This window comes from Sardina pilchardus, chromosome 22, assembly GCF_963854185.1.
Source record: "Sardina pilchardus chromosome 22, fSarPil1.1, whole genome shotgun sequence".
In the NCBI taxonomy this organism is placed as follows: Eukaryota; Metazoa; Chordata; class Actinopteri; order Clupeiformes; family Clupeidae; genus Sardina; species Sardina pilchardus.
The window spans coordinates 13852209-13876596 of record NC_085015.1 but is presented as its reverse complement, the minus strand read 5'-3'; the positions used below and the strand labels follow the sequence as shown (position 1 = coordinate 13876596).

The window sequence follows — 24388 nt, the reverse complement described above, 5'->3', positions numbered from 1 at the left end:
GAGAGAGAGAGAGAGAAGACAGTTGTTCAGTCCCAACTGCAGTCTGCCATTATCCAGCTCTTCCTGTCCATATTAGAGACTTTGCGTGTAATGAGGGAGTGAAGAAACGTTTCAGTCCAGAGAACAAACACACACTAATCTTTCTCGCTCCCGTAGTTGGCCCGCCATCACAGACACACAGACAGCTAATAAGGACTAAGGGCTTGAATCAGAGCCATTTCCAAGGAGTCCAATCCGCAACTGTCATTGTAGATACACAGACAGACAGACAGACAGACACACACATTAATTCTCTCTCTCTCTCTCTCTCTCACACCAACACACACACACACAAAACATCCAGAACACATCCGCTGTGCAGTATCCCACTGTGTCTCTCATCGTCAGGTTAATATCTTCCGAAAGCTGTGTGTGTGTGTTGTGTGTGTGTGTGTGTGTGTGAGAGAGAGAGAGTGTGTGTGTGTGTGTGTGTGTGTGTGTGTGTGTTCTGGATGTTTTGTGTCTGGCAGATCAAAACCGTCTTCAGGGATCAGTGTTGTTCATCCTCATATCCAGCTTTGATTGGGTGTGTCTGTGAATCTCCACCCTCATGCCCAGGCCTCTAATGAGAGGTGAGCTACTCCTCTGGATGGAAGAGGCAGCAGAGGACACAGTTTTATTACTGGAAATAGACCTCTGTGTGTGTGTGTGTGTGTGTGTGTGAGTGTGTGAGAGAGACAGAGAGAGAGAGAGAGAGAGAGAGAGAGAGAGTGTGTCAGTGTCTGTCAGTGTCTGTGTCTGTGTGTGTGTGTGTGTGTCTGTCCATTTTGAAGAACGGATACACGGAGACAGCACATCTGGAGTGTTCATGGAGAAGTTCAATCAACTTTAAATTCTCAAAATGTCCGCAGACAGCCCACATAATTATAAAACCCAGGAAAACGGCACTGGCACATTCCATACTGATTGTGTGTGTTGAGCAGTAGCTGCAAATTACATTAATTCACAAGAGATTTAAGCCACACGGAGTGAAACGGAGGCAGGAGTTCAGGCGCTCTAAGCGAGGCTGGGCAATGTCATTTCTGTTGATGTTCAAACAAAACAGAGAGCTACAGTAGCTCGCTACTCCCTCCTCCAGACAAATTCCAATCTACTGTGTTGATATGGCAATAAATGATTGAACTTGAACTCCTCCCTCCCGTGCAATTGAAACTTTCCTAAACGCGCGTCTCGTCGATGGTTTGCTGGAACAGTTTGTAATATTTCTACGGCCCAAGTTGGCAAGGCTGTTTTTGTTGCTGTTTTTGGAGCCTGGGCTGTCCACAGAGTGTGTGTTCGGGCACAGGCAGCTAGTACATGTAGATGGTGAGGTGATGTTTGCTGTAAGTGACAAAAATGTGCTAGCCTAAAAAATGTGTGACGGCCCTAGCTGTAGCGCTACTGGCTGGGGCACCTGCACCGCCCGCCTGCGACCTGGGTTCGATCCTTTCCGGATCCCATCCCTGCTCTCTCTCTTCCGTTTGCTTCCTGTCACACTCCACTGTCACTATCAATAAAGGCATAAAACAAAAGCGTGACATCACATAGAGCAGCGTTTCCCAACCTTTTTTCCTTGAAGGCACTCTTGCCTGTGTCTAAGACAAGCCAGGGCCCCCTACCCAAACTCCCACCTGCATACACACACAAGACATTGTTATATTCAACAAACGGGGTCCGGGGATGAATTACCAATGCATAGCCTAGCTAGCCCGACCTGAAGGTTGCTTACGCAAGTTCAAGAGGACAGAGGTAATAAATAGCTACATGAGTTTAAATGTGGAAGAAGAATATGTCTTATAATTTGGATTATATATTTGATTATCCAACTGGGTGTGTAACTGGGATTTTACACAATTAAAGTGCGCAAATATCATTGTGGTAACCTTACAGCCTCAGCCCCATGTCCAGACCCCCTGTAACCTCTGGTGACCCCTAATGGGGTCCGCGGACCCTAGGTTGGGAACCGCTGACTTAGTGCACCTTTAAAGTTGAGGCTGTAAGGACTTCCGGTGAGGCGCGAGGCAAGATGGCAGCGGTGCACTGAGCTCTTAAACGAAACCCTCTTATTTTAGTGCTAAAAGTGCTTATAAATCACCTAGTTAAATATTCCAGACAAGGATCGTTTCTATTTGCATTATGGCTTCCAAGAAAGACCAAACCTCAACCAAAAAAGACTCAAATAGACGACCTCAGTTAAACGACTCCACCGACGATATTGGTGTGCTAATCAAACAAGCAATGGCAACCGAAAGGGAGTCTCTTCAAGATACTGTTGCGTCTATGTTGAAGGATTCGCTGGAAAAAGCCCTTGACCCTATACAGAAGCATTTGGCTGAAAGTGGCAATATCCTCCGGTCGTTGAAAGTTGAGGCTGTAAGGTAAGGTAGTAGGCACATATAGCATATTAGACTAGCGAGCGAGGGCAACAACTGAGGGCTATGGGCACCCACTGTAGAGCTATTGTTTTGGCCAAGTGATTCATATTTTATTTAATATATTTTGAGTGTTTGAATCAAATTACAGGAGACCCAAGGCAAGTTAATATTTAGCAGACTGTAGTAAATAAATAATTTACATTTAAAAAGCTTTGTATTAATACACTGCACCTTCCTCATTAATTACACCTCAATGCAATGTTGCGCAGGTCTATTGGGAGTTTGTACTGCTCACCTAATGAGCAGACTGAGACTGTTTATAATTGCTATTCAATTATTACTATGATTAAAAACATAGTTGTGTCCCAGCGATCTGATAAGCGTATGCACTACATTAGAAGAGAGAAATACACTGGAAACAGAGACCCTGAGCAGATTGCATTATCTGAGGAGACTTCATAAAGGGACAGAGATGAGAGGCCTGCCATCAAGAACGGTGTTAGTTTAGTTTAAGCAAAGATCCTTCATTACTGACAAGATAGAGCAATGTAATGCATCTCTATGGAAGCAAAATTCGAACAGTTCCTGTCTGCTTAAAGAGGCGTGTCGCAAAATCGTCATAGTGGGATATCGATCTCTGTCAGATTGGCAAGCAGTTCAGTTCGAATGTAACGTCACTTTCTAGGTCTGCTTAAAGGGGGGATTTCGCCCCCCTCCCCTTTGCGAACACAGAACGCATAAATGTTTGAACGTTTGCGCCTCTCGCTCCGCTTCAACCCTCTCTGGTTTAAGGTGGTTCATGGGAGCTGCACAAGGCTCCTGCATTACCGGAGGGTGTCACTGGCGTAGGTTTATAGTTGCCTGGAAATATCCATCCAGCCATCTAACTTTGTCTCCTGGCACAATGAACTGTTTCACGCTATCATTCTTCAGCAAGAGGTTGGTGTGCTTGATCTATCTGATAAAATATGTATTTTTTATTCCTGTTCTATTTCAAGTCAAGATGATGTATTAGGCCTATCGATAGTGCTCAAAGATAGCAATTTTCCACAATAAGAAAAAAAATCTGACTTTGGCCCATTCACATTGAACACAAGAGTTCTCATTTCTCATGTTGGCAGAAAGCATTTCAGTTAATGGACATATTTTAGTTGCTCTCAACCCTCTCTAAGACCACAATGGACGAAACATGGACAAAACCACAGAAAAGAGGTCAAGTGCTTGGTTTTCTTGTATAAGCCATCCATGCCAATGCTGCTGTCAAAACGTAGGCCTATTATATTCCCCAAATATTCGAGACGCTTGAGCTCAGCATTGCTAACAACTAGCTGGACCCGTTTGGCTATTACAACGCTTCCTTTCCTTCCTTCCTTCCTTCCTTCCTGATCCTGAGAGAGGAATTCAATTGATGGCATCATCCACAGCTTTGGAATCGATACCAATGCAGCAGAGATGGGGGACTCGAGTCTAGTGACTTGACTCGAGTCAGACTTAAGTCGCCAGATTGAGGACTTGTGACTTGCTTGATCAACTGTGAGAAAAGACTTGACTTGACTTGGACTTGCTACTCATGACTTGAGACTTGACTTAGACTTGCATGCAATGACTCGACAAGTCATTGCTGTCTTGGTTAATTGGTGAATAATAACAATAAAAACTATTTTCGATTGGATATTTCCTGTTGCATGTGGGCGAACCTGGCAACCTCTCTACTAGGTGCTAGGTGACGCGATGTTATGATTTTGGAAACTGGTAACAGCTTCCATCTTCTTAACCCCGACCGCTCTACAGTAGAGCGGTCGGGGTTAAGAAGATGGAAGCTGTTACCAGTTTCCAAAATCATAACATTTGGATTTAAAGACTATTCAACTCAACAAAAGAAACGAAAAGAAACGCAAAGTGTGCAGCGCAAAAATATCCGACACATCCAGCACCACGTCAAATTGTATCCGCCATTTCCGACTACACAAAGAAAAGTAAGAAATGTCTCTAGCTAATTTCACATTATTTTTTTAATCTAACGTTAGCTAGCAGCTAACATCCCATCTCCATCAGTCAAACGTGACAAGAGCTTGCTGTTTGCATCACATTAAGTTTTATCATGTTGACTTAGTTTCACATTGATCCCGCCTATCAACTAACAGACAATTTGACTGAAATACGGTATCTGAAAATCACTGCGCAAACCTCCTCCAAGCGAACAGATCACCTCCTCTTGCATCCATCCATAACTTTTTGAGTTATCTTGCGAACAGACCAACATATACAGACAACCCAACAAACCCCGATAAAAACATTGGTGGAGATAAAAACTTCGAAACGGTCTTTGTCCCGACGCACATAATTGTCGACATTCTCGATAATGTCGAGGGGAAGCTGAGACAAATCATGCATGACTGCAAGTTGGATGATAGTTAGGCTATGTGATGGATGTTACATCACATCTGTACTCTCACCATGGGCGTTAGAAAATGTCTATACATTCTTAAAAATGGAGTGGGAGCATACAGTAAATGCATTGAATATGAGGCTATGTTGCACTAACTGGTTTTCAGATTTGTGCTATCATTGAATGGTGATTTATGTGAGCCCTTTGCACTGAAATTAATACTTTTCACTCATGTGGCTGTAAAATACTTGTATTTGTCGTTAGGGAATGTATAGGCCTATTAAAAATGCATTTGAGCATGAAATGTATATACTGTATGTTATAGGCTACATTTAATTCTTATTCTTATTTTGTAGCTTCTCTCATGTCAGATGTGCAAAAGTGCGCAGCCACATTTGGCCCTCTGATGGTGATGATAAAAATTGTGGCCGTCTTAGTCATGAAAGTTGCCCATCCCTGGTCTACCACATCAATGTAGCTGTTAGTTTGTTAGCGCTAGCTGCTTTATTTTTTGTTAAATCATAAAGTATAACAGCCAAACAACATGCACAAACCCTATTACTGTAAATGTATGTATAAGTATATGAGAGATGTATGACATAAATGAGAAATGGGCCACTTTCAAGAGTAAATAGTAGCCTAACATAGAAGTGTCTCCATCTCATTTCCATATGGTATTTATTAATGGAATATTATGCAATGAAAACATGAGCTAAACACACATACACAGACTCTGTCTGGTAATTTGGTACACCAGGCCCTGTAGTCGTTCCTAGTAATTCTGATCCTGCTGGTCCTAGTGAGCATTTTTAATTATTCTTTAGCCTTATATCCCCTTCTTATGTGTTAGCCCTTTTGTGCAAAGGAGGGCTACATAAAACTGCCGTCTCTTCAAGTTTTAAGACGGTTGTCTTCCAGCTTATTATATGACTTGACTTGTGACTTGCTTGACCTAAGCTATGACTTGACTTGACTTGACTCGATCTAAGCTATGACTTGACTTGACTTGACTCGACCCTCACAAAAACGACTTGGGACTTGCTTGAGACTTGAAGGTTAAGACTTGAGACTTGCTTGAGACTTGCATATGTGTGACTTACTCCCATCTCTGCAATGCAGGCATGGCATTGTCCAATTACAATGAACCAGAGACCCCCTGAAGCTGGCTGCATCATTTGGGGTAATGACCCAATGTAATGTAAATGGAAGTGGCTGGGAGGGAGACACAAGATGGGTACATATTACTGAATATGGGAAGAACTGATTAGCTCCATGGTAACCTGCTGGGGCCTGTGTTGAGATGGAAGAACAGGAGGAGTGTGTGTGTGCGTTAAGATGCTACTTTCATTTATATTTCTGATAACTGATATGCAATGTCTTTTTACAGTCATACTGTAAAACTAAATGTGAAGACCTTTCACATACAGATGTTTACCTAAATTTGTTATAATCTCAGTTATAAGATTCATGTGAAAGATTGCTTGTTTTTCGCTTTGCGGTGTAATGGCATGGTAGGGCCACGTGGTGGCGATCTGAATAGTTTAGTTTCAAATGTATGACAACCTAGGAAGAACAATACAGGTGGCGGTCTGCGATCTCTGAGTGCTTTTCTAGTTTGCATAAGAGATGTGTAGTTTCCTTTGTGAAAATCTCTACATATCACTGACACTTAATTATGACTGATTATGTATACAAGTATAGAACAGAACACAGTCACTGACTACAGTCCCAGTTCACCCACATCCAACATGGCAGGCTCAATCAGGGGTGGAATAATGACGGCTTCATGAGCTCCATCACTTCTCCTCCTTCATGGCTCCCACTGGACCCAGATGCTGATTAATGAGGAGCTCCAGCGTGGCCATCACTCATTACTCTCCATGCAGGACCCACACAACTGCCCCCAACACACACACACACACACACACACACACACACACACACACACACACACACACACACACACACACACACTCATCACTCTCCATGCAGGACCGACACAACTGCCCCCAACACACACACACACACACACACACACACACCTACCTATACAGACACATTACTCTCCATGCAGGACTGACACAACTGCCCCCAAACCCGCACACACACACACACACACACTCACTCATCACTCTCCATGCAGGACCCACACAACTGCCCCCAACACACACACACACACACACACACACACACACACACACACACACACACACACACACACACACACACACTCATCACTCTCCATGCAGGACCGACACAACTGCCCCCAACACACACACACACACACACACACACACACCTACCTATACAGACACATTACTCTCCATGCAGGACTGACACAACTGCCCCCAAACCCGCACACACACACACACACACACACACACACATTACTCTCCATGCAGGACCGACACAACTGCCCCCAACACACACACACACACACACACACACACACACACACACACCTATACAGACACATTACTCTCCATGCAGGACCAACACAACTGCCCCCAACACACACACACACACACACACACACACACACACACACACACACACACACACACACACACACACACCTATACAGACACATTACTCACCATGCAGGACTGACACAACTGCCCCCAACACACACACACACACACACAGTACATACATACATACCAAAACAGACACGTTACTCTCTCCATGCAGGACTGACGCAACTGCCCCCAAACCACACACACCTAACCCCAAACCCGCACACACACACACATATTACTCTCCATGGAGGACTGACACAACTGCCCCTAACACATACACACACACGCACACTAGATACCCATAGACACATTACTCACCATGCAGGACTGACAGAACTGCCCCCAACACACACACACACACACACACACACACACACACACAGTACATACATACCTACCTATACAGACACATTACTCTCTCCATGCAGGACTGACAACTGCCCCCAAACCACACACACCTAACCCAAACCCGCACACACACACACACACACACACACACATACACACACACACACACATATTACTCTCCATGGAGGACTGACACAATTGCCCCTAACACATACACACACACACACACACACACACACACACATACTGAGGACACCAGTGAATACTTTAAGATTTAATGTACAGGCTCCATCATAAACTCTTTGAAACAGGTCAGCTTTTATAATTTAATGGAATTTGTATGAGAGTTTTTCTTTTGGTTATGAACCAGTAGGTTTGATCTTGGCAAATATAGTATCTCAACATAACCTCAATCTTGATCATGTCATTACAACAACCTCATTTTCTCTCATGAAAAGAAAAAAACAAAACAAAAAACAATCACATGTACTCTAAACTTGACAAAGTTTTCATTTCAGGGCTAATTGACTTTGTACATTGCCATCATGTGGTGAACTCAATGAGACAATAATGCCAGAAAACTCACTCCTGGGCTCTCACTGTATGCCGAGGACACTTACAGGATTATGCTCCATCTCTGCAATTACAACACACTTCATTATCGCACCTCATCGATGCACTTCAGATGATCATATTGCATTCCGTCTAATATATGGACTGTCTTACTCTTTATAACTCTATGGACTAGATTGCAATTTCTATATTTTCAATTTCTTGAATTTCCCCTTGGGGATCAAAGTATCTCTATCCATCTATCTTTGTATTAATCATACTGCATTCTGTTTTACACATTTTTAATGCACTGCTTAGATGTTAAACTGCATTTTGTTGTACTGGTTGTCCTTACTTCTGCAACAATAAAGTTGAATCTAATCGACAATGTCAACATATTATGCTTTAAACGGTTTATACTGGAACATCCCAGTTCCAGAGTGTAAAAATCCTGCCACATGGTCTTCCCAACTGCACTTAACACAGGTGAGAATGTAGAATGTGTATTAGAGTCCCTCATGTGCTGGACAGGGTTCGACAGAAAACTTGTGGTCAACATCCCTGAAGCCTACATGGTTCTGATGTTCAGATTGGTTCTGGGCATGTTGGGAAGGTTGTTGCTTGGTATGAAGTATAGCAAAGGTACACCCTCTGCAAAATTGAGTCAGTCGGTTGAGCTCTAGGACTAATGTTGAATTTCTGTTTGATGCAATTTAACTCACCCACCATGTCTGTTACAAATGCAAGGTGAAGTTTAGTGAACACAAGGTTAAGTTACAAAATGGCCTGACGTTTACACACCTGTGAAAAATATCTAGCACACACCCTGATAGTGAGGTATTCACCACTCAAGTGAGGCATTTGCATATTCATGGCCATAACAGGACACAGACGCAGGACTAAGCCAGTCTTGTTTACACTGGTAAGAATGAGAACAAATGGGTAATTTCTCAACATTCATTCTTTATTGAAACAGTAAAAGAATTGACTGCCACATGGCCGATTGAGGGCAGCAGGCATACATTCTCCCCACAGCCCATCCTGGTCAAAGGTGTGTGTGGTTGAACACCATGGCTTGCAATGGTGGACGGTAGTACATTGCCAGTAGAGCGTGCCCCGGTACATGAAGGGGAAGACACAAGCCCCACCTCTAGAATTTCCATTGATGGTGGGCACGTCTGGAAACAGCAAAGGACACGGCATTACACATCAGGCACAGTAAAATATTTCAGAGTGATCCTTGTAATGTAATAATTCAGTCATTTCTTCTACCCAATGTCCGAGCTTCACAGTGTGGTGCTTCAATAGAAAAAGCTCATTCATACCAGAACCATTTAAGTAGCTCAGTCGGACATGTAGCGGAAGATTAATTTACTTTTGTGGAGAGAATGTGCAGGACTGAGCGGCGGTCATATTTGTAATCTAATTTACAGTATGCTAATATATGTATGTATTTTTATATATTTGATTATATTCAATCCTGGAGATCGACGCTGCGCTCATGAGCATAGCCTTTCTCTTCAGTCGACATGAGGTGGTGCTAGCTGGAAGACAGCATAATTCCCGAAGTGTGGCTCTATGAAATCCAGACATCCGTCCCTGATCCGCTCTGAGGGGCTTGGTTTTCCAGACCTTAGAATCCTCCGGAATCTCTTTAGTCCTCAAGGAGTTATTGGGGGGATCCACAACAAGCCTTGGAGGAAATGACATTCACGCTCTAACAAGAGGATAGGAGTCTCAAACCTTTAGTCTGCATTGGTTTCTCTGATCATTACCTAGAAACGTATGCGTAATACATTCTTGAGGTATTCTATGAAGTATATCTTGCGTAATTCATAAACAAAGTGGAAATATCGATAGGGCAGAAGTTATGTATGGGAACAGTCAATGTTGTTGAATTGCTGCATTCCTTTTTCTAAGGACATTACAGAGTGCAGCTTTGAGAGGAGCAAGTAACATTCTGAAGGAATGGACAAGTAGGTTAGGAACACAAGGAAGGGAGAAAAAAAAAACAAGGGATAGAGAGAGAAAGTGAGTGAGAGAGAGGAAGAAAGGCTGCACCTAATGGTCGTACAGCTGCCTTCTCTGTGGACGGTGATCATACAGTCCTGATGCCTTTAACTGACAGTGCAGTCTAAAATCAAAACATTTGAGACCATTACAGGCTAATCTGACAATCCAAATGTCAAAATGCTACCAGCTGTGTGATTGGTCAATTGGCGGAGGGTGGCGCAGCAGGCTAACACACAAACTCAAAACATAAACAATATTTGGAGGCTGCAAATCAAAGTTTGAATTGTGAATATCCTAACTGTACCACTGTTGTCAGTTAATTTAATCCCTGATGGCATATTATGGTCATTTTATGATGTATTACATTTAAATGTCTTGCATGCAGCACCTTTAAGTGTTGGGAAGTTCTGCGGAGACACAACTTACCCAAAACTATTCTCACTGACAAATCACTGACGTCTCCCACACATACAGCACCTCTTGAAGTGTTGGGAAGTTCTGCGGAGACACAACTTACCCAAAACTATTCTCACTGACAAATCACTGACGTCTCCCACGCCAGGAGAGGAAGCAGCCATCTGTTTCCCTCCATCATTGTTGCAACGCGTGTTGATGACTTGCACATCAGTGATGCATTATGGGTACTGATAATGACTGGTTCCTATGCACGCTAGTGGATGTCATGCATCAAACTCCAACTAGGAAGGTCCCTGGTGGCAAGCAACAGATTTACACAGACTGCGATCTGCCCCCAATGGCATCCACTAAATCCTCACTCATCTTCACATCAGGGACCAGAGAAGTAAACAGAACCATTATCTTTGGTGTTGTTACGGAACACAAGTTGACTGTCACTTGAACTAAACAGCACATCTCCATGGAGACATCAAACAGGATATATGGTGTGCTTAGAGCCTGATGAGCTAATCCACAGACAACATCTCCCAAGTTATTGCAAGAAGTAAATGAGTCTATGGAGGATGATGTCTGAAGGCATAAATTAAAATCTGTCTTAACTCTATACACCATGAATATATATACACCATGATTTAGGTTGTCAGCAGTAGTAGTTGGCTTCTTCCTGCCCCATTTAAACAGAAAATTCATATAGATACATATGATATATAGATAGCATATATATATATATAGATAGATATTACATATCTTCAGGATGTTGCTTTGTTAGGGTTTATGCTCCTGTTTCACATATATTCTCACTGAAGAGGGCCTGACTTAATTTTAATTTCATTCCACATTTACAGTCCACACTGTCAGAATAATCATCTATGGTCGCACGTCTGTGGCTGAAGGTCAAAGCAGAGGTCATTTGAATCTCACGGGAACATTCTCCATTTCTTCCTTCCTGAAGACAATTCAAACAATTCCTCAAAAAATCTAATCTGACCACACACCTTGTCTCAGTCTTTTATTATTAGTCGCGGGGTTGATCACATCACATCACTGGAGCAAGGTGTGAATTTTAAGAGCTCTTTCTCCTCGTCTTGTTTTCCATTTTCCGCTCATTTAGTGTGTCTCTTCGGTGTGACCTCTGGCTGTGTGTAGAGGTGAGACAGAGACAGGGGGCCTCTGGGAGATGAAGGCAGGGAACAGCAGTGATGAATATTACAATGCAGGTGTGTCTTTTAGTCCGACGCGAGACGGATGAGAGGCCAGAGCTGATGGGGGGGGGGGGGGGGGGGGGGTTATAAAGAGCACAGCCGCTTGCCAAACTATGTGTGTGTGTTTGTGTGTGTGTGTGTGTGTGTGCGCATGAGTGAGTGTGTGAGTTAGTGTGTGAAAGAGAGAGAGAGTGATGGGGAGAGCTATGAGGTATATAAGGGTATATAACGGTGTGTGTGTGTGTGTGTGTGCTTGTGTGTGTGTGAGAGAGAGAGCGATGGGGAGAGGTATGAGGTATATAAGGGTATATAACGGTGTGTGTGTGTGTGTGTGTGTGTGTGTGTGCTTGTGTGTGTGTGAGAGAGAGAGAGTTGGGGAGAGGTAGGAGGTATATAAGGGTATATAACGGTGTGTCAGCCAGTGTGACCTGAAGGGAAGGTTCCCCCAACATTGTAAAGCTATTTACTGTAAATAAATGCAATGTGTTGTTGTTGTTGTTGTTGTTGTTGTTGTTGTTGTTGAAACAACTTTTTCATTGTCATCGCTTCAAGGCAAAAGCAGTAGTACATGACTGCTACTTTTGATTTTCAGACTGATCAAGTCAGATCTTAGAACCACCGTTTCAATTCCTATTTTGTTCTCTTTTATAGTTCAGGTGTGTTTTTCAATGACAAATTTAAAGTGTCGTTTTTTAAGTCCATCACACCCACTGTTTTGCCGACGGTCACATGTATTATTAATTCATCGCTCAGGTCTAGAGAAGTTTCCCTTTTCTTTCATACAAGCCAGGGTTACACTAGCCTTGCGAGCCATCCACGTACTTCCGGCCAAGGATTGCCTCCACTACAAGTCTGGCCGTGCTCCTCTGTGGAGCATTCTGCTCGGTAGAATTGTAACAGAACGCCCCCCCTCCAGAAAGCAGCCAATAAACGAAGAGACGGGTTGGTGGGGGCGAAAGGGGGAGGGCGCTCGTGACGATGACGTTAAACGCCTGCGCTATGTTGTTATGAGTAACTATCGCCGATTGGGTGAGAGCTGTCCAATCAATTCAAACCAGAACTGGGCGTTACTTCCCGCTTCCTGCAAGCGCTTCAGAGCAAAGAAATTCCAGACCATAATACGAAATGAAATGGTAGTATTATGGGATGGTTAGGACCAGGCTAGGGTTACACTATTCCTCAGGAAAAGTACACTTGATTCAAATGATGTGAAGAACTAGACCTGTCTCCTTATTCCCCTTCATGACAAAGGTTCTTGAGAAAGTGTTTTTTTTTTCTTCTTTTTTTTGAAAGCCACACGCTTTCAATGGTGAAAAAAGTGTGCCAAAGCAACAGTATAAAAAACACACAAGATAAACTGTTGCTTTGGCACACTTTTTTCACCATACAGGACTCTATACATTTGTTTGTCTGCAGGGGAAGTAAGAGTTAAAAGAAGCCACACCCCTGCGGACCAGGTGTAATTAAAAACCAATCAGTATGTTCCTGCAGTGAATCTGAAGAAGACCACACGGTCGAAACGTTTTTCTGTGCTAGAGAAAATAAAAGTAAAAAAGAAGGATTTCAAATGTGCACATTTTTTCCATTTTAATGATTTACCCTTTTTCTGCACCTTGACCTGGGATGTGCACATACTTTTCCACTATAACTCACTGTGTAATTGTGCCATAACACTTAGTTACTATGAAATGTAGTCCTTCAAAGCACCATCGTGATGGTATAATTACAGAAATATTATGTCACAGTAAGTAAATCCTAAATATTTATTGCTTCGGTAAGTACATATTTACAGCAGTTATTACCATTTTCTTTTACCCAGGTTATTGCATTGTTGTTGTATGGTAATTGGGTAACACTTTATAATAATGGTACATGAATTCTCATGAACTAATGCATGAATTAATGCATGAATTACGCATTAGTTAATCCATTAATATATCATGAATCATTATGACTTAACATGAATTCACTGATTGCCATTAGTGAATTAATACATAAATAACTCATCATCTTAAGCATTAAGTACGGTTGGCACATCATCATGAATCATGATTAATTAAGCATGATCATGATGACTTTTTGTCAGACAAAATTTTGGACATCACTGTCATGGAGAAAAAAGAAAAGTAATTACACATGAATTCATGTTAACTAAATGACATAAATTATCATGAGTTACTTCATTAACTCATGCATTAATTACACATGAAAATCTCATTAATAAACATGAATTAATAGTATGTCATTAATGACATCAGGTATGGACAACAATTCATCTTGAGCATTAGGTACAGTGGGTAAATCATTATGAATATGATCAATTACACATGATCATGGTGATTTCTAGGTTTTTGAAATCTGCTCAAGGGGTAAGTAAACTATACATTAACTCATCATGAACTAATTAAGACCATTTTCAGAGAATATCGAAGAATCCACATCGTTCAAATATAGGCATGTCCTCATTAGCTAAGCATTATCTTTTCATTAGTTAATCATGTCTGTGGCCCCTCAGATAAAGTGATGAACAGGTGGTGCTTTAAATGCATGAAGTTTGAAGTCATGCAAAAATGGTCAATTTACATTAATTAATGATGAATTACTCATGAGTTCATCATGTTTGTGGCCCCTCACCTAAAGTGGTAAATGGACCCTTCTTTATCACTGGCCAAAGAAGTGATTTTAAAAAGAAATAAATTGTTATATTACATGAATCAAAGATTAAGTGCTCATGAGTTCATCATGTGTGTGGCCCCTTAACTGAAGTGGTAAACAGGTGTTTATTTAACATTGATGAATAGTGTTATTAACAATGAAGAAACTGATATTTAATTTGTTATTTTTAATTCCTGCCAACAGGCGCATCAGTGCATGAATCCTACACGCATCAAAACACTACTTTTCATACAAAGTTGTAGCACACGAACAATGAAAGAAACAATCCAAGGTTCAAATCAAAGGTTTAAACCTATAAACTTATTTAAAGTTCAACCCAGTCTCATTCTCAAAACGTTTCCCTGGGAAAATTTTTGCAGACCCAGCAAAACGTACCTCTAGGTACATTTCCAAAACGTACCTCCAGGTACATTTCCAAAACGTACCTCCAGGTACGTTTCTGATGCCAGCAGGGGGTGCTAAAGAGCGACGTTTACACATTGTTTACTACAGTTAGGTCTGGTCAAATATTCAAATGTAAACATGACAAATAAAGTATCACAGTATCAAATCCCTCACAATACAAAAACAATGTCATGGTGAGAGCAAATTCAGTTCCGTTGGATTCAAATAATAAGCAAAGTCCCTTTTGGTATAAAAGAAAAAGTAGAAAGTCTCGTTTGGTACGAAAGTAAAATTCAAACGTCCCTTATGGTATAAAAGCAAAATTCAAAAATAGTTTCCGATGTGCTCCTTCCTGCGTGGGAAAATAACTGCTTATCCGTAATCCACGTGCGATGCTGGAAGTTCACGCAGACGGGGAAGAAACCTTGCAGCAGTTGGCCACACATTCCAAAACGTACCTCCAGGTACATTTCCAAAACGTACCTCCATGTACATTTCCAAAACGTACCTCCAGGTACGTTTCTGATGCCAGCAGGGGGTGCATTTAAACTTTATTTTCTTATAGCATCAAACTCTCAACAGGCATAGCGCCGTAATACTGCCATAAAAGGATCTCAGCTGCAGCAAACTAGCACAATTGAATAGAATAGAATAGAAGAATATATACTTTCTTGATCCCGTGAGCCGTGAGGAAAACTTGTTTCTCTGCATTTAACCCAATTTAACCGAATTAGTGAACACAGCACGCGCTGTTTGATGCTATAAGAAAATAAAGTTTAAATGAGATCTCATAGAAAATAAATGTCTGATGGTAACTGTTACTCTTTTCTGTGTAGATTCTTAGGTTCTTATTACGGGATAGAGATTCAGTGGATTTCAGACCAACTACGATGGCGAGCCTGTCCCAAGAGATTACGCGTGTCGACCACCCACCCAGCAGCACCCCCTGCTGGCATCAGAAACGTACCTGGAGGTACGTTTTGGAAATGTACATGGAGGTACGTTTTGGAAATGTACCTGGAGGTACCTTTTGGAATGTGTGGCCAACTGCTGCAAGGTTTCTTCCCCGCCTGCGTGAACTTCCAGCATCGCACGTGGATTACGGATAAGCAGTTATTTTCCCACGCAGGAAGGAGCACATCGGAAACTATTTTTGAATTTTGCTTTTATACCATAAGGGACGTTTGAATTTTACTTTTATACCAAACGAGACTTTCTACTTTTTCTTTTATACCAAAAGGGACTTTGCTTATTATTTGAATCCAACGGAACTGAACTAATTTAATTAGTTCATGATGAGTTAATGTATAGTTTACTTACCCCTTGAGCAGATTTCAAAAACCTAGAAATCACCATGATCATGTGTAATTGATCATATTCATAATGATTTACCCACTGTACCTAATGCTCAAGATGAATTGTTGTCCATACCTGATGTCATTAATGACATACTATTAATTCATGTTTATTAATGAGATTTTCATGTGTAATTAATGCATGAGTTAATGAATTAACTCATGATAATTCATGTCATTTAGTTAACATGAATTCATGTGTAATTACTTTTCTTTTTTCTCCATGACAGTGATGTCCAAAATTTTGTCTGACAAAAAGTCATCATGATCATGCTTAATTAATCATGATTCATGATGATGTGCCAACCGTACTTAATGCTTAAGATGATGAGTCATTTATGTATTAACTCATTAATGGCAATCAGTGAATTCATGTTAAGTCATAATGATTCATGATATATTAATGGATTAACTAATGCGTAATTCATGCATTAATTCATGCATTAGTTCATGAGAATTCATGTACCATTATTATAAAGTGTTACCGGTAATTGTCTAGAAATTACATCAGTATCCTTTGACCAAAACAAGCCATAACCTTTACATTTCACACTTCCATGGCTCCAACCCACCCCCACCTGTTCTCCTTTGTGGACTTTGAGCAGTGTGAGGTCTGACCATGTCCATTTGAGGACCATCAGTTGTGTGAAGAGAGCTCATACATATGGAACTCCCTCCCAAATCAGATTTGCGTTCCTAAAGCCCTTACAGCTAATTGGTTAGGAATGAATTCTAGATGCTAATGGGGCAGGCAAAAGGACTATATCATGAACACAACAGACTGGGGTCTCAATGCTGAAGTCACATTTGGTACATATATCTACAGGACTACATCTGTCTTTGTACTGAAGGATTGTTTGATTGCTATTATTCTCTAAACTGACATTTGAAATGTCAGGATCTGACCAGCTCATGGCAGTGAAGAAGGAAAGTGAAGAAGAATTTGATGATTTCCTACAAGAATATCTGTTCACAACTCAGATAGAGAAAGAAGAACCTGAACTGGAACATGAATGTAAGACTGAAATATCCATGCCACTACAGGAAATTAAAAAGGAAGACATATCTTCAGATCTTCATGATCACACAGATTCTTTTCCAAGAGGTGAGTTTCTGAACAGTTTGTATTATGATAAAAAAAAATGTTGCAATGTGAATATATTATTGCAAACACTCGATTTGTTATTATGTTGTAGGAGACATTCAAAGGAATCTAGCTATTAAATCAAAACACAGGAAGGAAAAAGGAAACCAAGTGTGTTGCAAGCACTCATGTAGCCAGGAGACTTCATGCCAGAAATTACACCAGGAGTTGGAAACCAGGGAGGAACTGCTCACTGACCATCAGATTACAGATTCAGGAGACAAACTACATCAATGTTCTCAGTGTGGAAAAGCCTTTATTAATAAGTACACTCTTAAGAAACATCAGAGTATCCATACTGGAGAAAAGCCACATCAGTGTTCTCAATGTGGAAAGGCCTTTACACAGAAGCCTCATCTCAAGGTACATCAGAGGATCCATACTGGAGAAAAGCCATATCCATGTTCTCATTGTGGAATGACCTTTAGTCACAACGCCAGCCTCAAGCTACATCAGCGGACCCATACTGGAGAAAAGCCACATCAGTGTTCGCAGTGTGGAAAGGCCTTTGCATTGAAGGGTAAGCTTAAGCTACATCAGCTGACCCATACTGGAAAAAAGCCATGTCAGTGTTCTCAGTGTGGAAAGGACTTTATTAATAAGTACACTCTTAAGAGACATCAGAGGATCCATATTGGAGAAAAGCCATATCAGTGTTCGCGGTGTGGAAAGGCTTTTATAGAGAGGGGTAATCTCAAGAAACATCAGAAGATTCATACTGGAGAAAAGCCACATCAGTGCACTCAGTGTGGAAAGGCCTTTACACAAAGGGGTTCTCTCAAGAGACATCAGAGAATCCATACTGGACAGAAGCTGTAAATGGTCTCAAGACTGGGTAGCCAGCTGCTCAAATATAAAAGTGTTAGTGTGTGATAAAGTCTTCATTCCAAGATCTAAAATTAAAAGACATTTGCAGGGTACTTTAGAGAGCTAAAACGAATTGCTTTCTAACAAGTGATATATAGCTGATTGTGTTATGCTACTGGTTGAGCATGGATTTGTAGTGGAGTGGTGCTAATGAAGTCAGGGCTAATGATGGATAGGAGGATACAGTACTGGAGGATACAGTACTGAATATTAGCTTGTTATGGAGATAGGGATGGTCTCTCCCAGTCTGACGCACTTGATTCCCATTCCTGTCCTTACACAATGTGAGTTTTTGATGACTGAGTTGGCAATGTGGAGGAGGGGGGGGGGGGGGGGGTGTTCAGAGCTTTCATGGAACCACACTCACACGTGCATTAGCAGGTACACACAAATGTAGACATATTCTCTCTCTTAGAGCTAACTGTAAATTAGCCTACCTGTGGACTCTATGAGCTAACTGTGGATTACCTGTGGAGTGTGGACTGTACGAGCTAACTGTGGATTACCTGTGGACCCTACAAAGCTAACTGGGGATTAGCCTACCTGTGGACTGTGTAAATTGTATAACGCATCCTTGCCGGTGCGGGGCTATGGACAATCCCAGTACTTTCTTAAGGCCGGTCCCGAAGCCACTTTGTATTTGTGCTGCCTATCCTAGCTACCGATAGCCTTAGACTATTACTACTGTCCTTGTAGTTTAGGCCTGTGTGTGTGCGCAGGCATTCAAGTTAACCCCCGGCCGGGGTTAATGGCCAGTCCCTTCCCCTAGTTTAACTTCGCCATAGAGAGGGCTCTTTTAAGTGGGTTGTGTGTGAATGAATGCAGGGTGTTTGCATATGGGAGGTGTGATACCTTGAATAAATTGTAAAACTTGGAACTCCTTTGTTTGTGATTAACTCCTCCTCCGACAACCGATACAAACGTTACAGTAGCCTAATCAAGTTATCTGCCCGTTAGGGAGGGATGATTAGGCAACGAAATGTAGCCTAATGTGTGTCCTTACGTTATTTTTCTTCTAATAGGCCTAGTTATCCTATCATTGAGAGGAAGGGGCATATAAGTGTCCTTTTTTGCGTTACTGTATTCTGACCACTTTTTTTTGGTAACGAGTAATCTAACGTGCTACTATTTCCAAACCAGTATCAGATTCAAGTTACTGTATAATGCACAAATCGGAGATACAGGAAAGTTGACAAACACTTTTTTTTGTGGAGAGAATGTGCAGAACTGAGTGGCGGTCATGTTGTGTACCGTCATGCGGTGCATCTAGTTTATTTCATAATAGTAATAACAGATAAAATGTCACATTTTACCATCAAACCAACTACTACAAAAACTTTGACCATTGTGTAATTGTGCCATAACACTTAGAAGTTACTATGTAATTTAGTCCTTCATAGCACCATCATGTTGGTATAATTACAGAAATATTATGTCACAGTAATTAAATCCAAAATATGTATTGCTTCAGTAAGTACATATTTACAGCAGTTATTACCATTTTATTTTACCCAAGTTATTTGCATTGTTGTTGTATGGTAATTGTCTAGAAATTACACATTAATTATTTGTAATATGTGGTTTGAAAATATTATTACCATTAAATTGCATATATTAGCACAACATTACCCTCTTATTACTGATCTGTAATGTAAAGTGTTATCAAATTCAGCATGTATCCTTTGACCAAAACAAGCCATAACCTTTACATTTCACACTTCCATGGCTCCAACCCACCCCCACCTGTTCTCCTTTGTGGACTTTGAGCAGTGTGAGGACTGACCATGTCCATTTGAGGACCATCAGTTGTGTGAAGAGAGCTCATACATATGGAATTCCCTCCCACATCAGATTTGCATTCCTAAAGCCCTTGCAGCTAATTGGTTAGGAATGAATTCTAGATGCTAATGGGGCAGGCAAAAGGACTATATCATGAACACAACAGACTGGGGTCTCAATGCTGAAGTCACATTTGGTACATATATCTACAGGACTACATCTGTCTTTGTACTGAAGGATTGTTTGATTGCTATTATTCTCTAAACTGACATTTGAAATGTCAGGATCTGACCAGCTCACGGCAGTGAAGAAGGAGAGTGAAGAAGAATTTGATGATTTCCTACAAGAATATCTGTTCACAACTCAGATAGAGAAAGAAGAACCTGAACTGGAACATGAATGTAAGACTGAAATATCCATGCCACTACAGGAAATTAAAAAGGAAGACATATCTTCAGATCTTCATGATCACACAGATTCTTTTCCAAGAGGTGAGTTTCTGAACAGTTTGTATTATGATAAAAAAAAAAAATGTTGCAATGTGAATATATTATTGCAAACACTCGATTTCTTATTATGTTGTAGGAGACATTCAAAGGAATCTAGCTATTAAATCAGAACACAGGAAGGAAAAAGGAAACCAAGTGTGTTGCAAGCACTCATGTAGCCAGGAGACTTCATGCCAGAAATTACACCAGGAGTTGGAAACCAGGGAGGAACTGCTCACTGACCATCAGATTACAGATTCAGGAGACAAACTACATCAATGTTCTCAGTGTGGAAAAGCCTTTATTAATAAGTACACTCTTAAGAAACATCAGAGGATCCATACTGGAGAAAAGCCACATCAGTGTTCGCAGTGTGGAAAGGCCTTTAAGTTGAAGGGTGATCTCAAGATACATCAGAGGATCCATACTGGAGAAAAGCCACATCAGTGTTCTCAGTGTGGAAAGGCCTTTACACAGAAGACTCATCTCAAGGTACATCAGAGGATCCATACTGGAGAAAAGCCATATCCATGTTCTCATTGTGGAAAGACCTTTAGTCACAACGCCAGCCTCAAGCTACATCAGAGGACCCATACTGGAGAAAAGCCACATCAGTGTTCGCAGTGTGGAAAGGCCTTTGCATTGAAGGGCAAGCTTAAGCTACATCAGCGAACCCATACTGGAGAAGAGCCACATCAGTGTTCGCAGTGTGGAAAGGCCTTTATTAATAAGTACACTCTTAAAAGACATCAGAGGATCCATACTGGAGAAAAGCCATATCAGTGTTCGCAGTGTGGAAAGGCCTTTCAGTTGAAGGTTGATCTCAAGATACATCAGAGGACCCATACTGGAGAAAAGCCACATCAGTGTTCTCAGTGTGGAAAGGCCTTTACACAGAGGACTCATCTCAAGGTACATCAGAGGGTCCATACTGGAGAAAAACCATATGCATGTTCTCATTGTGGAATGACCTTTAGTCACAACGCCAGCCTCAAGCTACATCAGTGGACCCATACTGGAGAAAAGCCACATCAGTGTTCGCAGTGTGGAAAGGCCTTTGCATTGAAGGGTAAGCTTAAGCTACATCAGCAGACCCATACTGGAGAAAAGCCACATCAGTGTTCTCAGTGTGGAAAGGCCTTTACACGGAAGGCTCATCTCAAGGTACATCAGAGGACCCATACTGGAGAAAAGCCATATCCATGTTCTCAGTGTGGAATGACCTTTAGTCACAACGCCAGCCTCAAGCTACATCAGCGGACCCATACTGGAGAAAAGCCACACCAGTGTTCGCAGTGTGGAAAGGCCTTTGCATTGAAGTGTCATCTCATTCTACATCAGAGGATCCATTCTGGAGAAAAGTCACATCAGTGTTTGCTGTGTGGAATGGCCTTCATAGAGAAGGGTAATCTCAAGAAACATCAGAAGATTCATACTGGAGAAAAGCCACATCAGTGCACTCAGTGTGGAAAGGCCTTTACACAAAGGGGTTCTCTCAAGAGACATCAGAGAATCCATACTGGACAGAAGCTGTAAATGGTCTCAGAACTGGGTAGCCAGCTGTTCAAATATAAAAGTGTTAGTGTGTGATAAAGTCTTCATTCCATGATCTAAAATTAAAAGACATTTGCAGGGTACTTTAGAGAACTGGATATTTTAAAGAAGAATCCGCACACTTCAAGTCTTTGTGCAAAAATAGCTTTACTGTTTGCTAGCTTTTGGTCGTTAGACCTTCATCAGGCAGAGACTCTTGCACCTCACACAGATGAGCGGTGATTTTTTTTACTTTTTTGCTTACTTACGAATTGCTTTCGATACAAGTGATATATAGCTGATTGTGTTATGCTACTGGTTGAGCATGGATTTGTAGTGGAGTGGTGCTAATGAAGTCAGGGCTAATGATGGATAGGAGGATACAGTACTGGAGGATACAGCACTGAATATTAGCTTGTTATGGAGATAGGGATGGTCTCTCCCAGTCTGACGCACTTGATTCCCATTCCTGTCCTTACACAATGTGAGTTTTTGATGACTTTTTGGAGTGACTGAGACCAGATCTTTAGTCCCACATTGTGGTTTACATCGCTCTCTGTCATTACAAAAATACTGTATGTTGTCAGTATCAAGCAAATTGGCGTTTAGAGATGAAGCACCCAAACCGGTGACGTCACATGCTACTGTATATTCAATACTCAAGTTAAGATTGCTTTTGACATACAAAGTAGCAAAACCGGTGCTCTGAGTACTGACTCTGTTGTCTCTGAAAGTTTGTTTTATTTACACATTTAAAACTTGTCACATTGAAATGTCAGTGTCAAGACCATTTTCAGAATGTCAGAGCTTAAGTGTATATAAACACATTGACTAAACATGGAGTTTGGGTTTGTAAACTATGGTGACAGTTGCCCCAAGTGAGAGTTGTTTGAAATTGGAGGCGTAGCAGTTACCGGTATGCCATGTCAGGAGCTGTGTCAATTTCTGTGGTTGGAACGGTAAGCAAAATAATTCCAACAATTCCCAAGAGCAGAAGTGCCACCGGGAATAATATTAGAGAGCGTACTGTAAGTTCTCCATGTGTGTAATCAAAGTCCCCTTTGGAATGAATGGCAACCCAGCAATGATAATGTTCTCAAAAACGTCAATGTGTATTACAGGAATCACTCAGTACAGGAATCTCTCAGTACATGTATCAGAGTGACTGACCTTAGCATGAATCAAAATCATGCTTGACCTTTGAGTGTATCAACATGGAGAAGGACATTTGATAAAGAGATCAATCAGGCAGTTGTACAAATAGGAATCACAACACGTCAATGAAAGTAGCACATTTTGTAAAGTAAATCTTGCTTGTTGTTCCCATCAGGGCAGCATCTGTTTTTGCACACAATGTACTACTACCCCATATACTGTTGTTACTGTGTTGTCACATGCATGCAGCCTTCTTGGCCAGCGCCCAGAGAAAGATTTCAATGTGTTCTTTTCCCCTGGTTCAATCCAGGTCAAATAAAGAAAACCTACAACTTACAGTAAACCAAGTATCTAAACAAATACAGAGGTTTAAAAAAATACAATAATTTCTGTAACAATAGAGAGTTTGTGCATCAGCAGCACGTGTGGGAGAGAGAGAGAGAGAGAGAGAGGGAGAAGGAGAGTGTGTGTAGAGAGAGAGTGAGTGTGTGAGATAGAGAGTGAGTGTGTGTGAGAGGGAGAAGGAGAGTGTGTGAGAGAGAGTGAGAAGGAGAGTGTGTGAGAGGGAGGAGAGTTTGTGTGAGAGAGAAAGGGAGAAGGAGAGAGTGAGAAGGAGAGTGAGTTAGTGTGTGTGAGAGAGTGTGTGTGTGTGAGAGAGAGTGTGTGAAGGAGAGTGTGTGTGTGAGAGAGTGAGCCTCAGAGTAACGCTCTATTCCCTCTGTATTCTCCCCCCTAGCATGGGTTATAAGAGTAGGGAATGGAGTAGGAGATGGACTTATTTTTGCGGAGAATGTGCAGGACTGCAGTGGTCATATTTTGTACCACTATGAGGTACAACAGTACAATGAGGTACATCTAGTTTTCCTACTCCATTATTTTGTGCATTTCTGTTTTCTCTTCTCTCTCTCTCTCTCTCTCTCTCTCTCTCTCTCTCTCTCTCGCTCTCTCTCTCTCTCTCTCTCTCTCCGTTTTCTTAGTGTGATTGTTCTGGCTCAGGTAGACTGGAGACACTGCGTTGGTCTGGCCCTGCACAGCATGTGTTAAGCTGCCTACACACACACTGGAGTCTGAAAGAGGGCATTATTGTAAAAGATTTTGTCCAGTCAGAAATCACCGAACCATTCAACAGGATGATGAGATGCTCAGAGTTGTGTCAGATGTGTTTACTATGGGT

At 41.5% G+C, this 24388-nt stretch overlaps 1 protein-coding gene across 1 annotated transcript in view; it reads left to right on the top strand.

Annotated features, from left to right (window-relative positions):
- The window catches only part of LOC134070597 (zinc finger protein 883-like), a 55056-nt gene extending 32994 nt beyond the window's left edge, over positions 1-22062 (top strand). Inside the window, exons 3-7 of the mRNA XM_062526989.1 lie at positions 11778-11848; positions 17147-17353; positions 17445-17503; positions 17636-17755; positions 20851-22062. Of these exons, the coding sequence (XP_062382973.1) occupies positions 11778-11848; positions 17147-17353; positions 17445-17503; positions 17636-17755; positions 20851-22062 (1669 nt within the window). The remainder of the gene's footprint in view (positions 1-11777; positions 11849-17146; positions 17354-17444; positions 17504-17635; positions 17756-20850) is intronic.
- The last annotated feature ends 2326 nt before the right edge of the window (positions 22063-24388 follow it).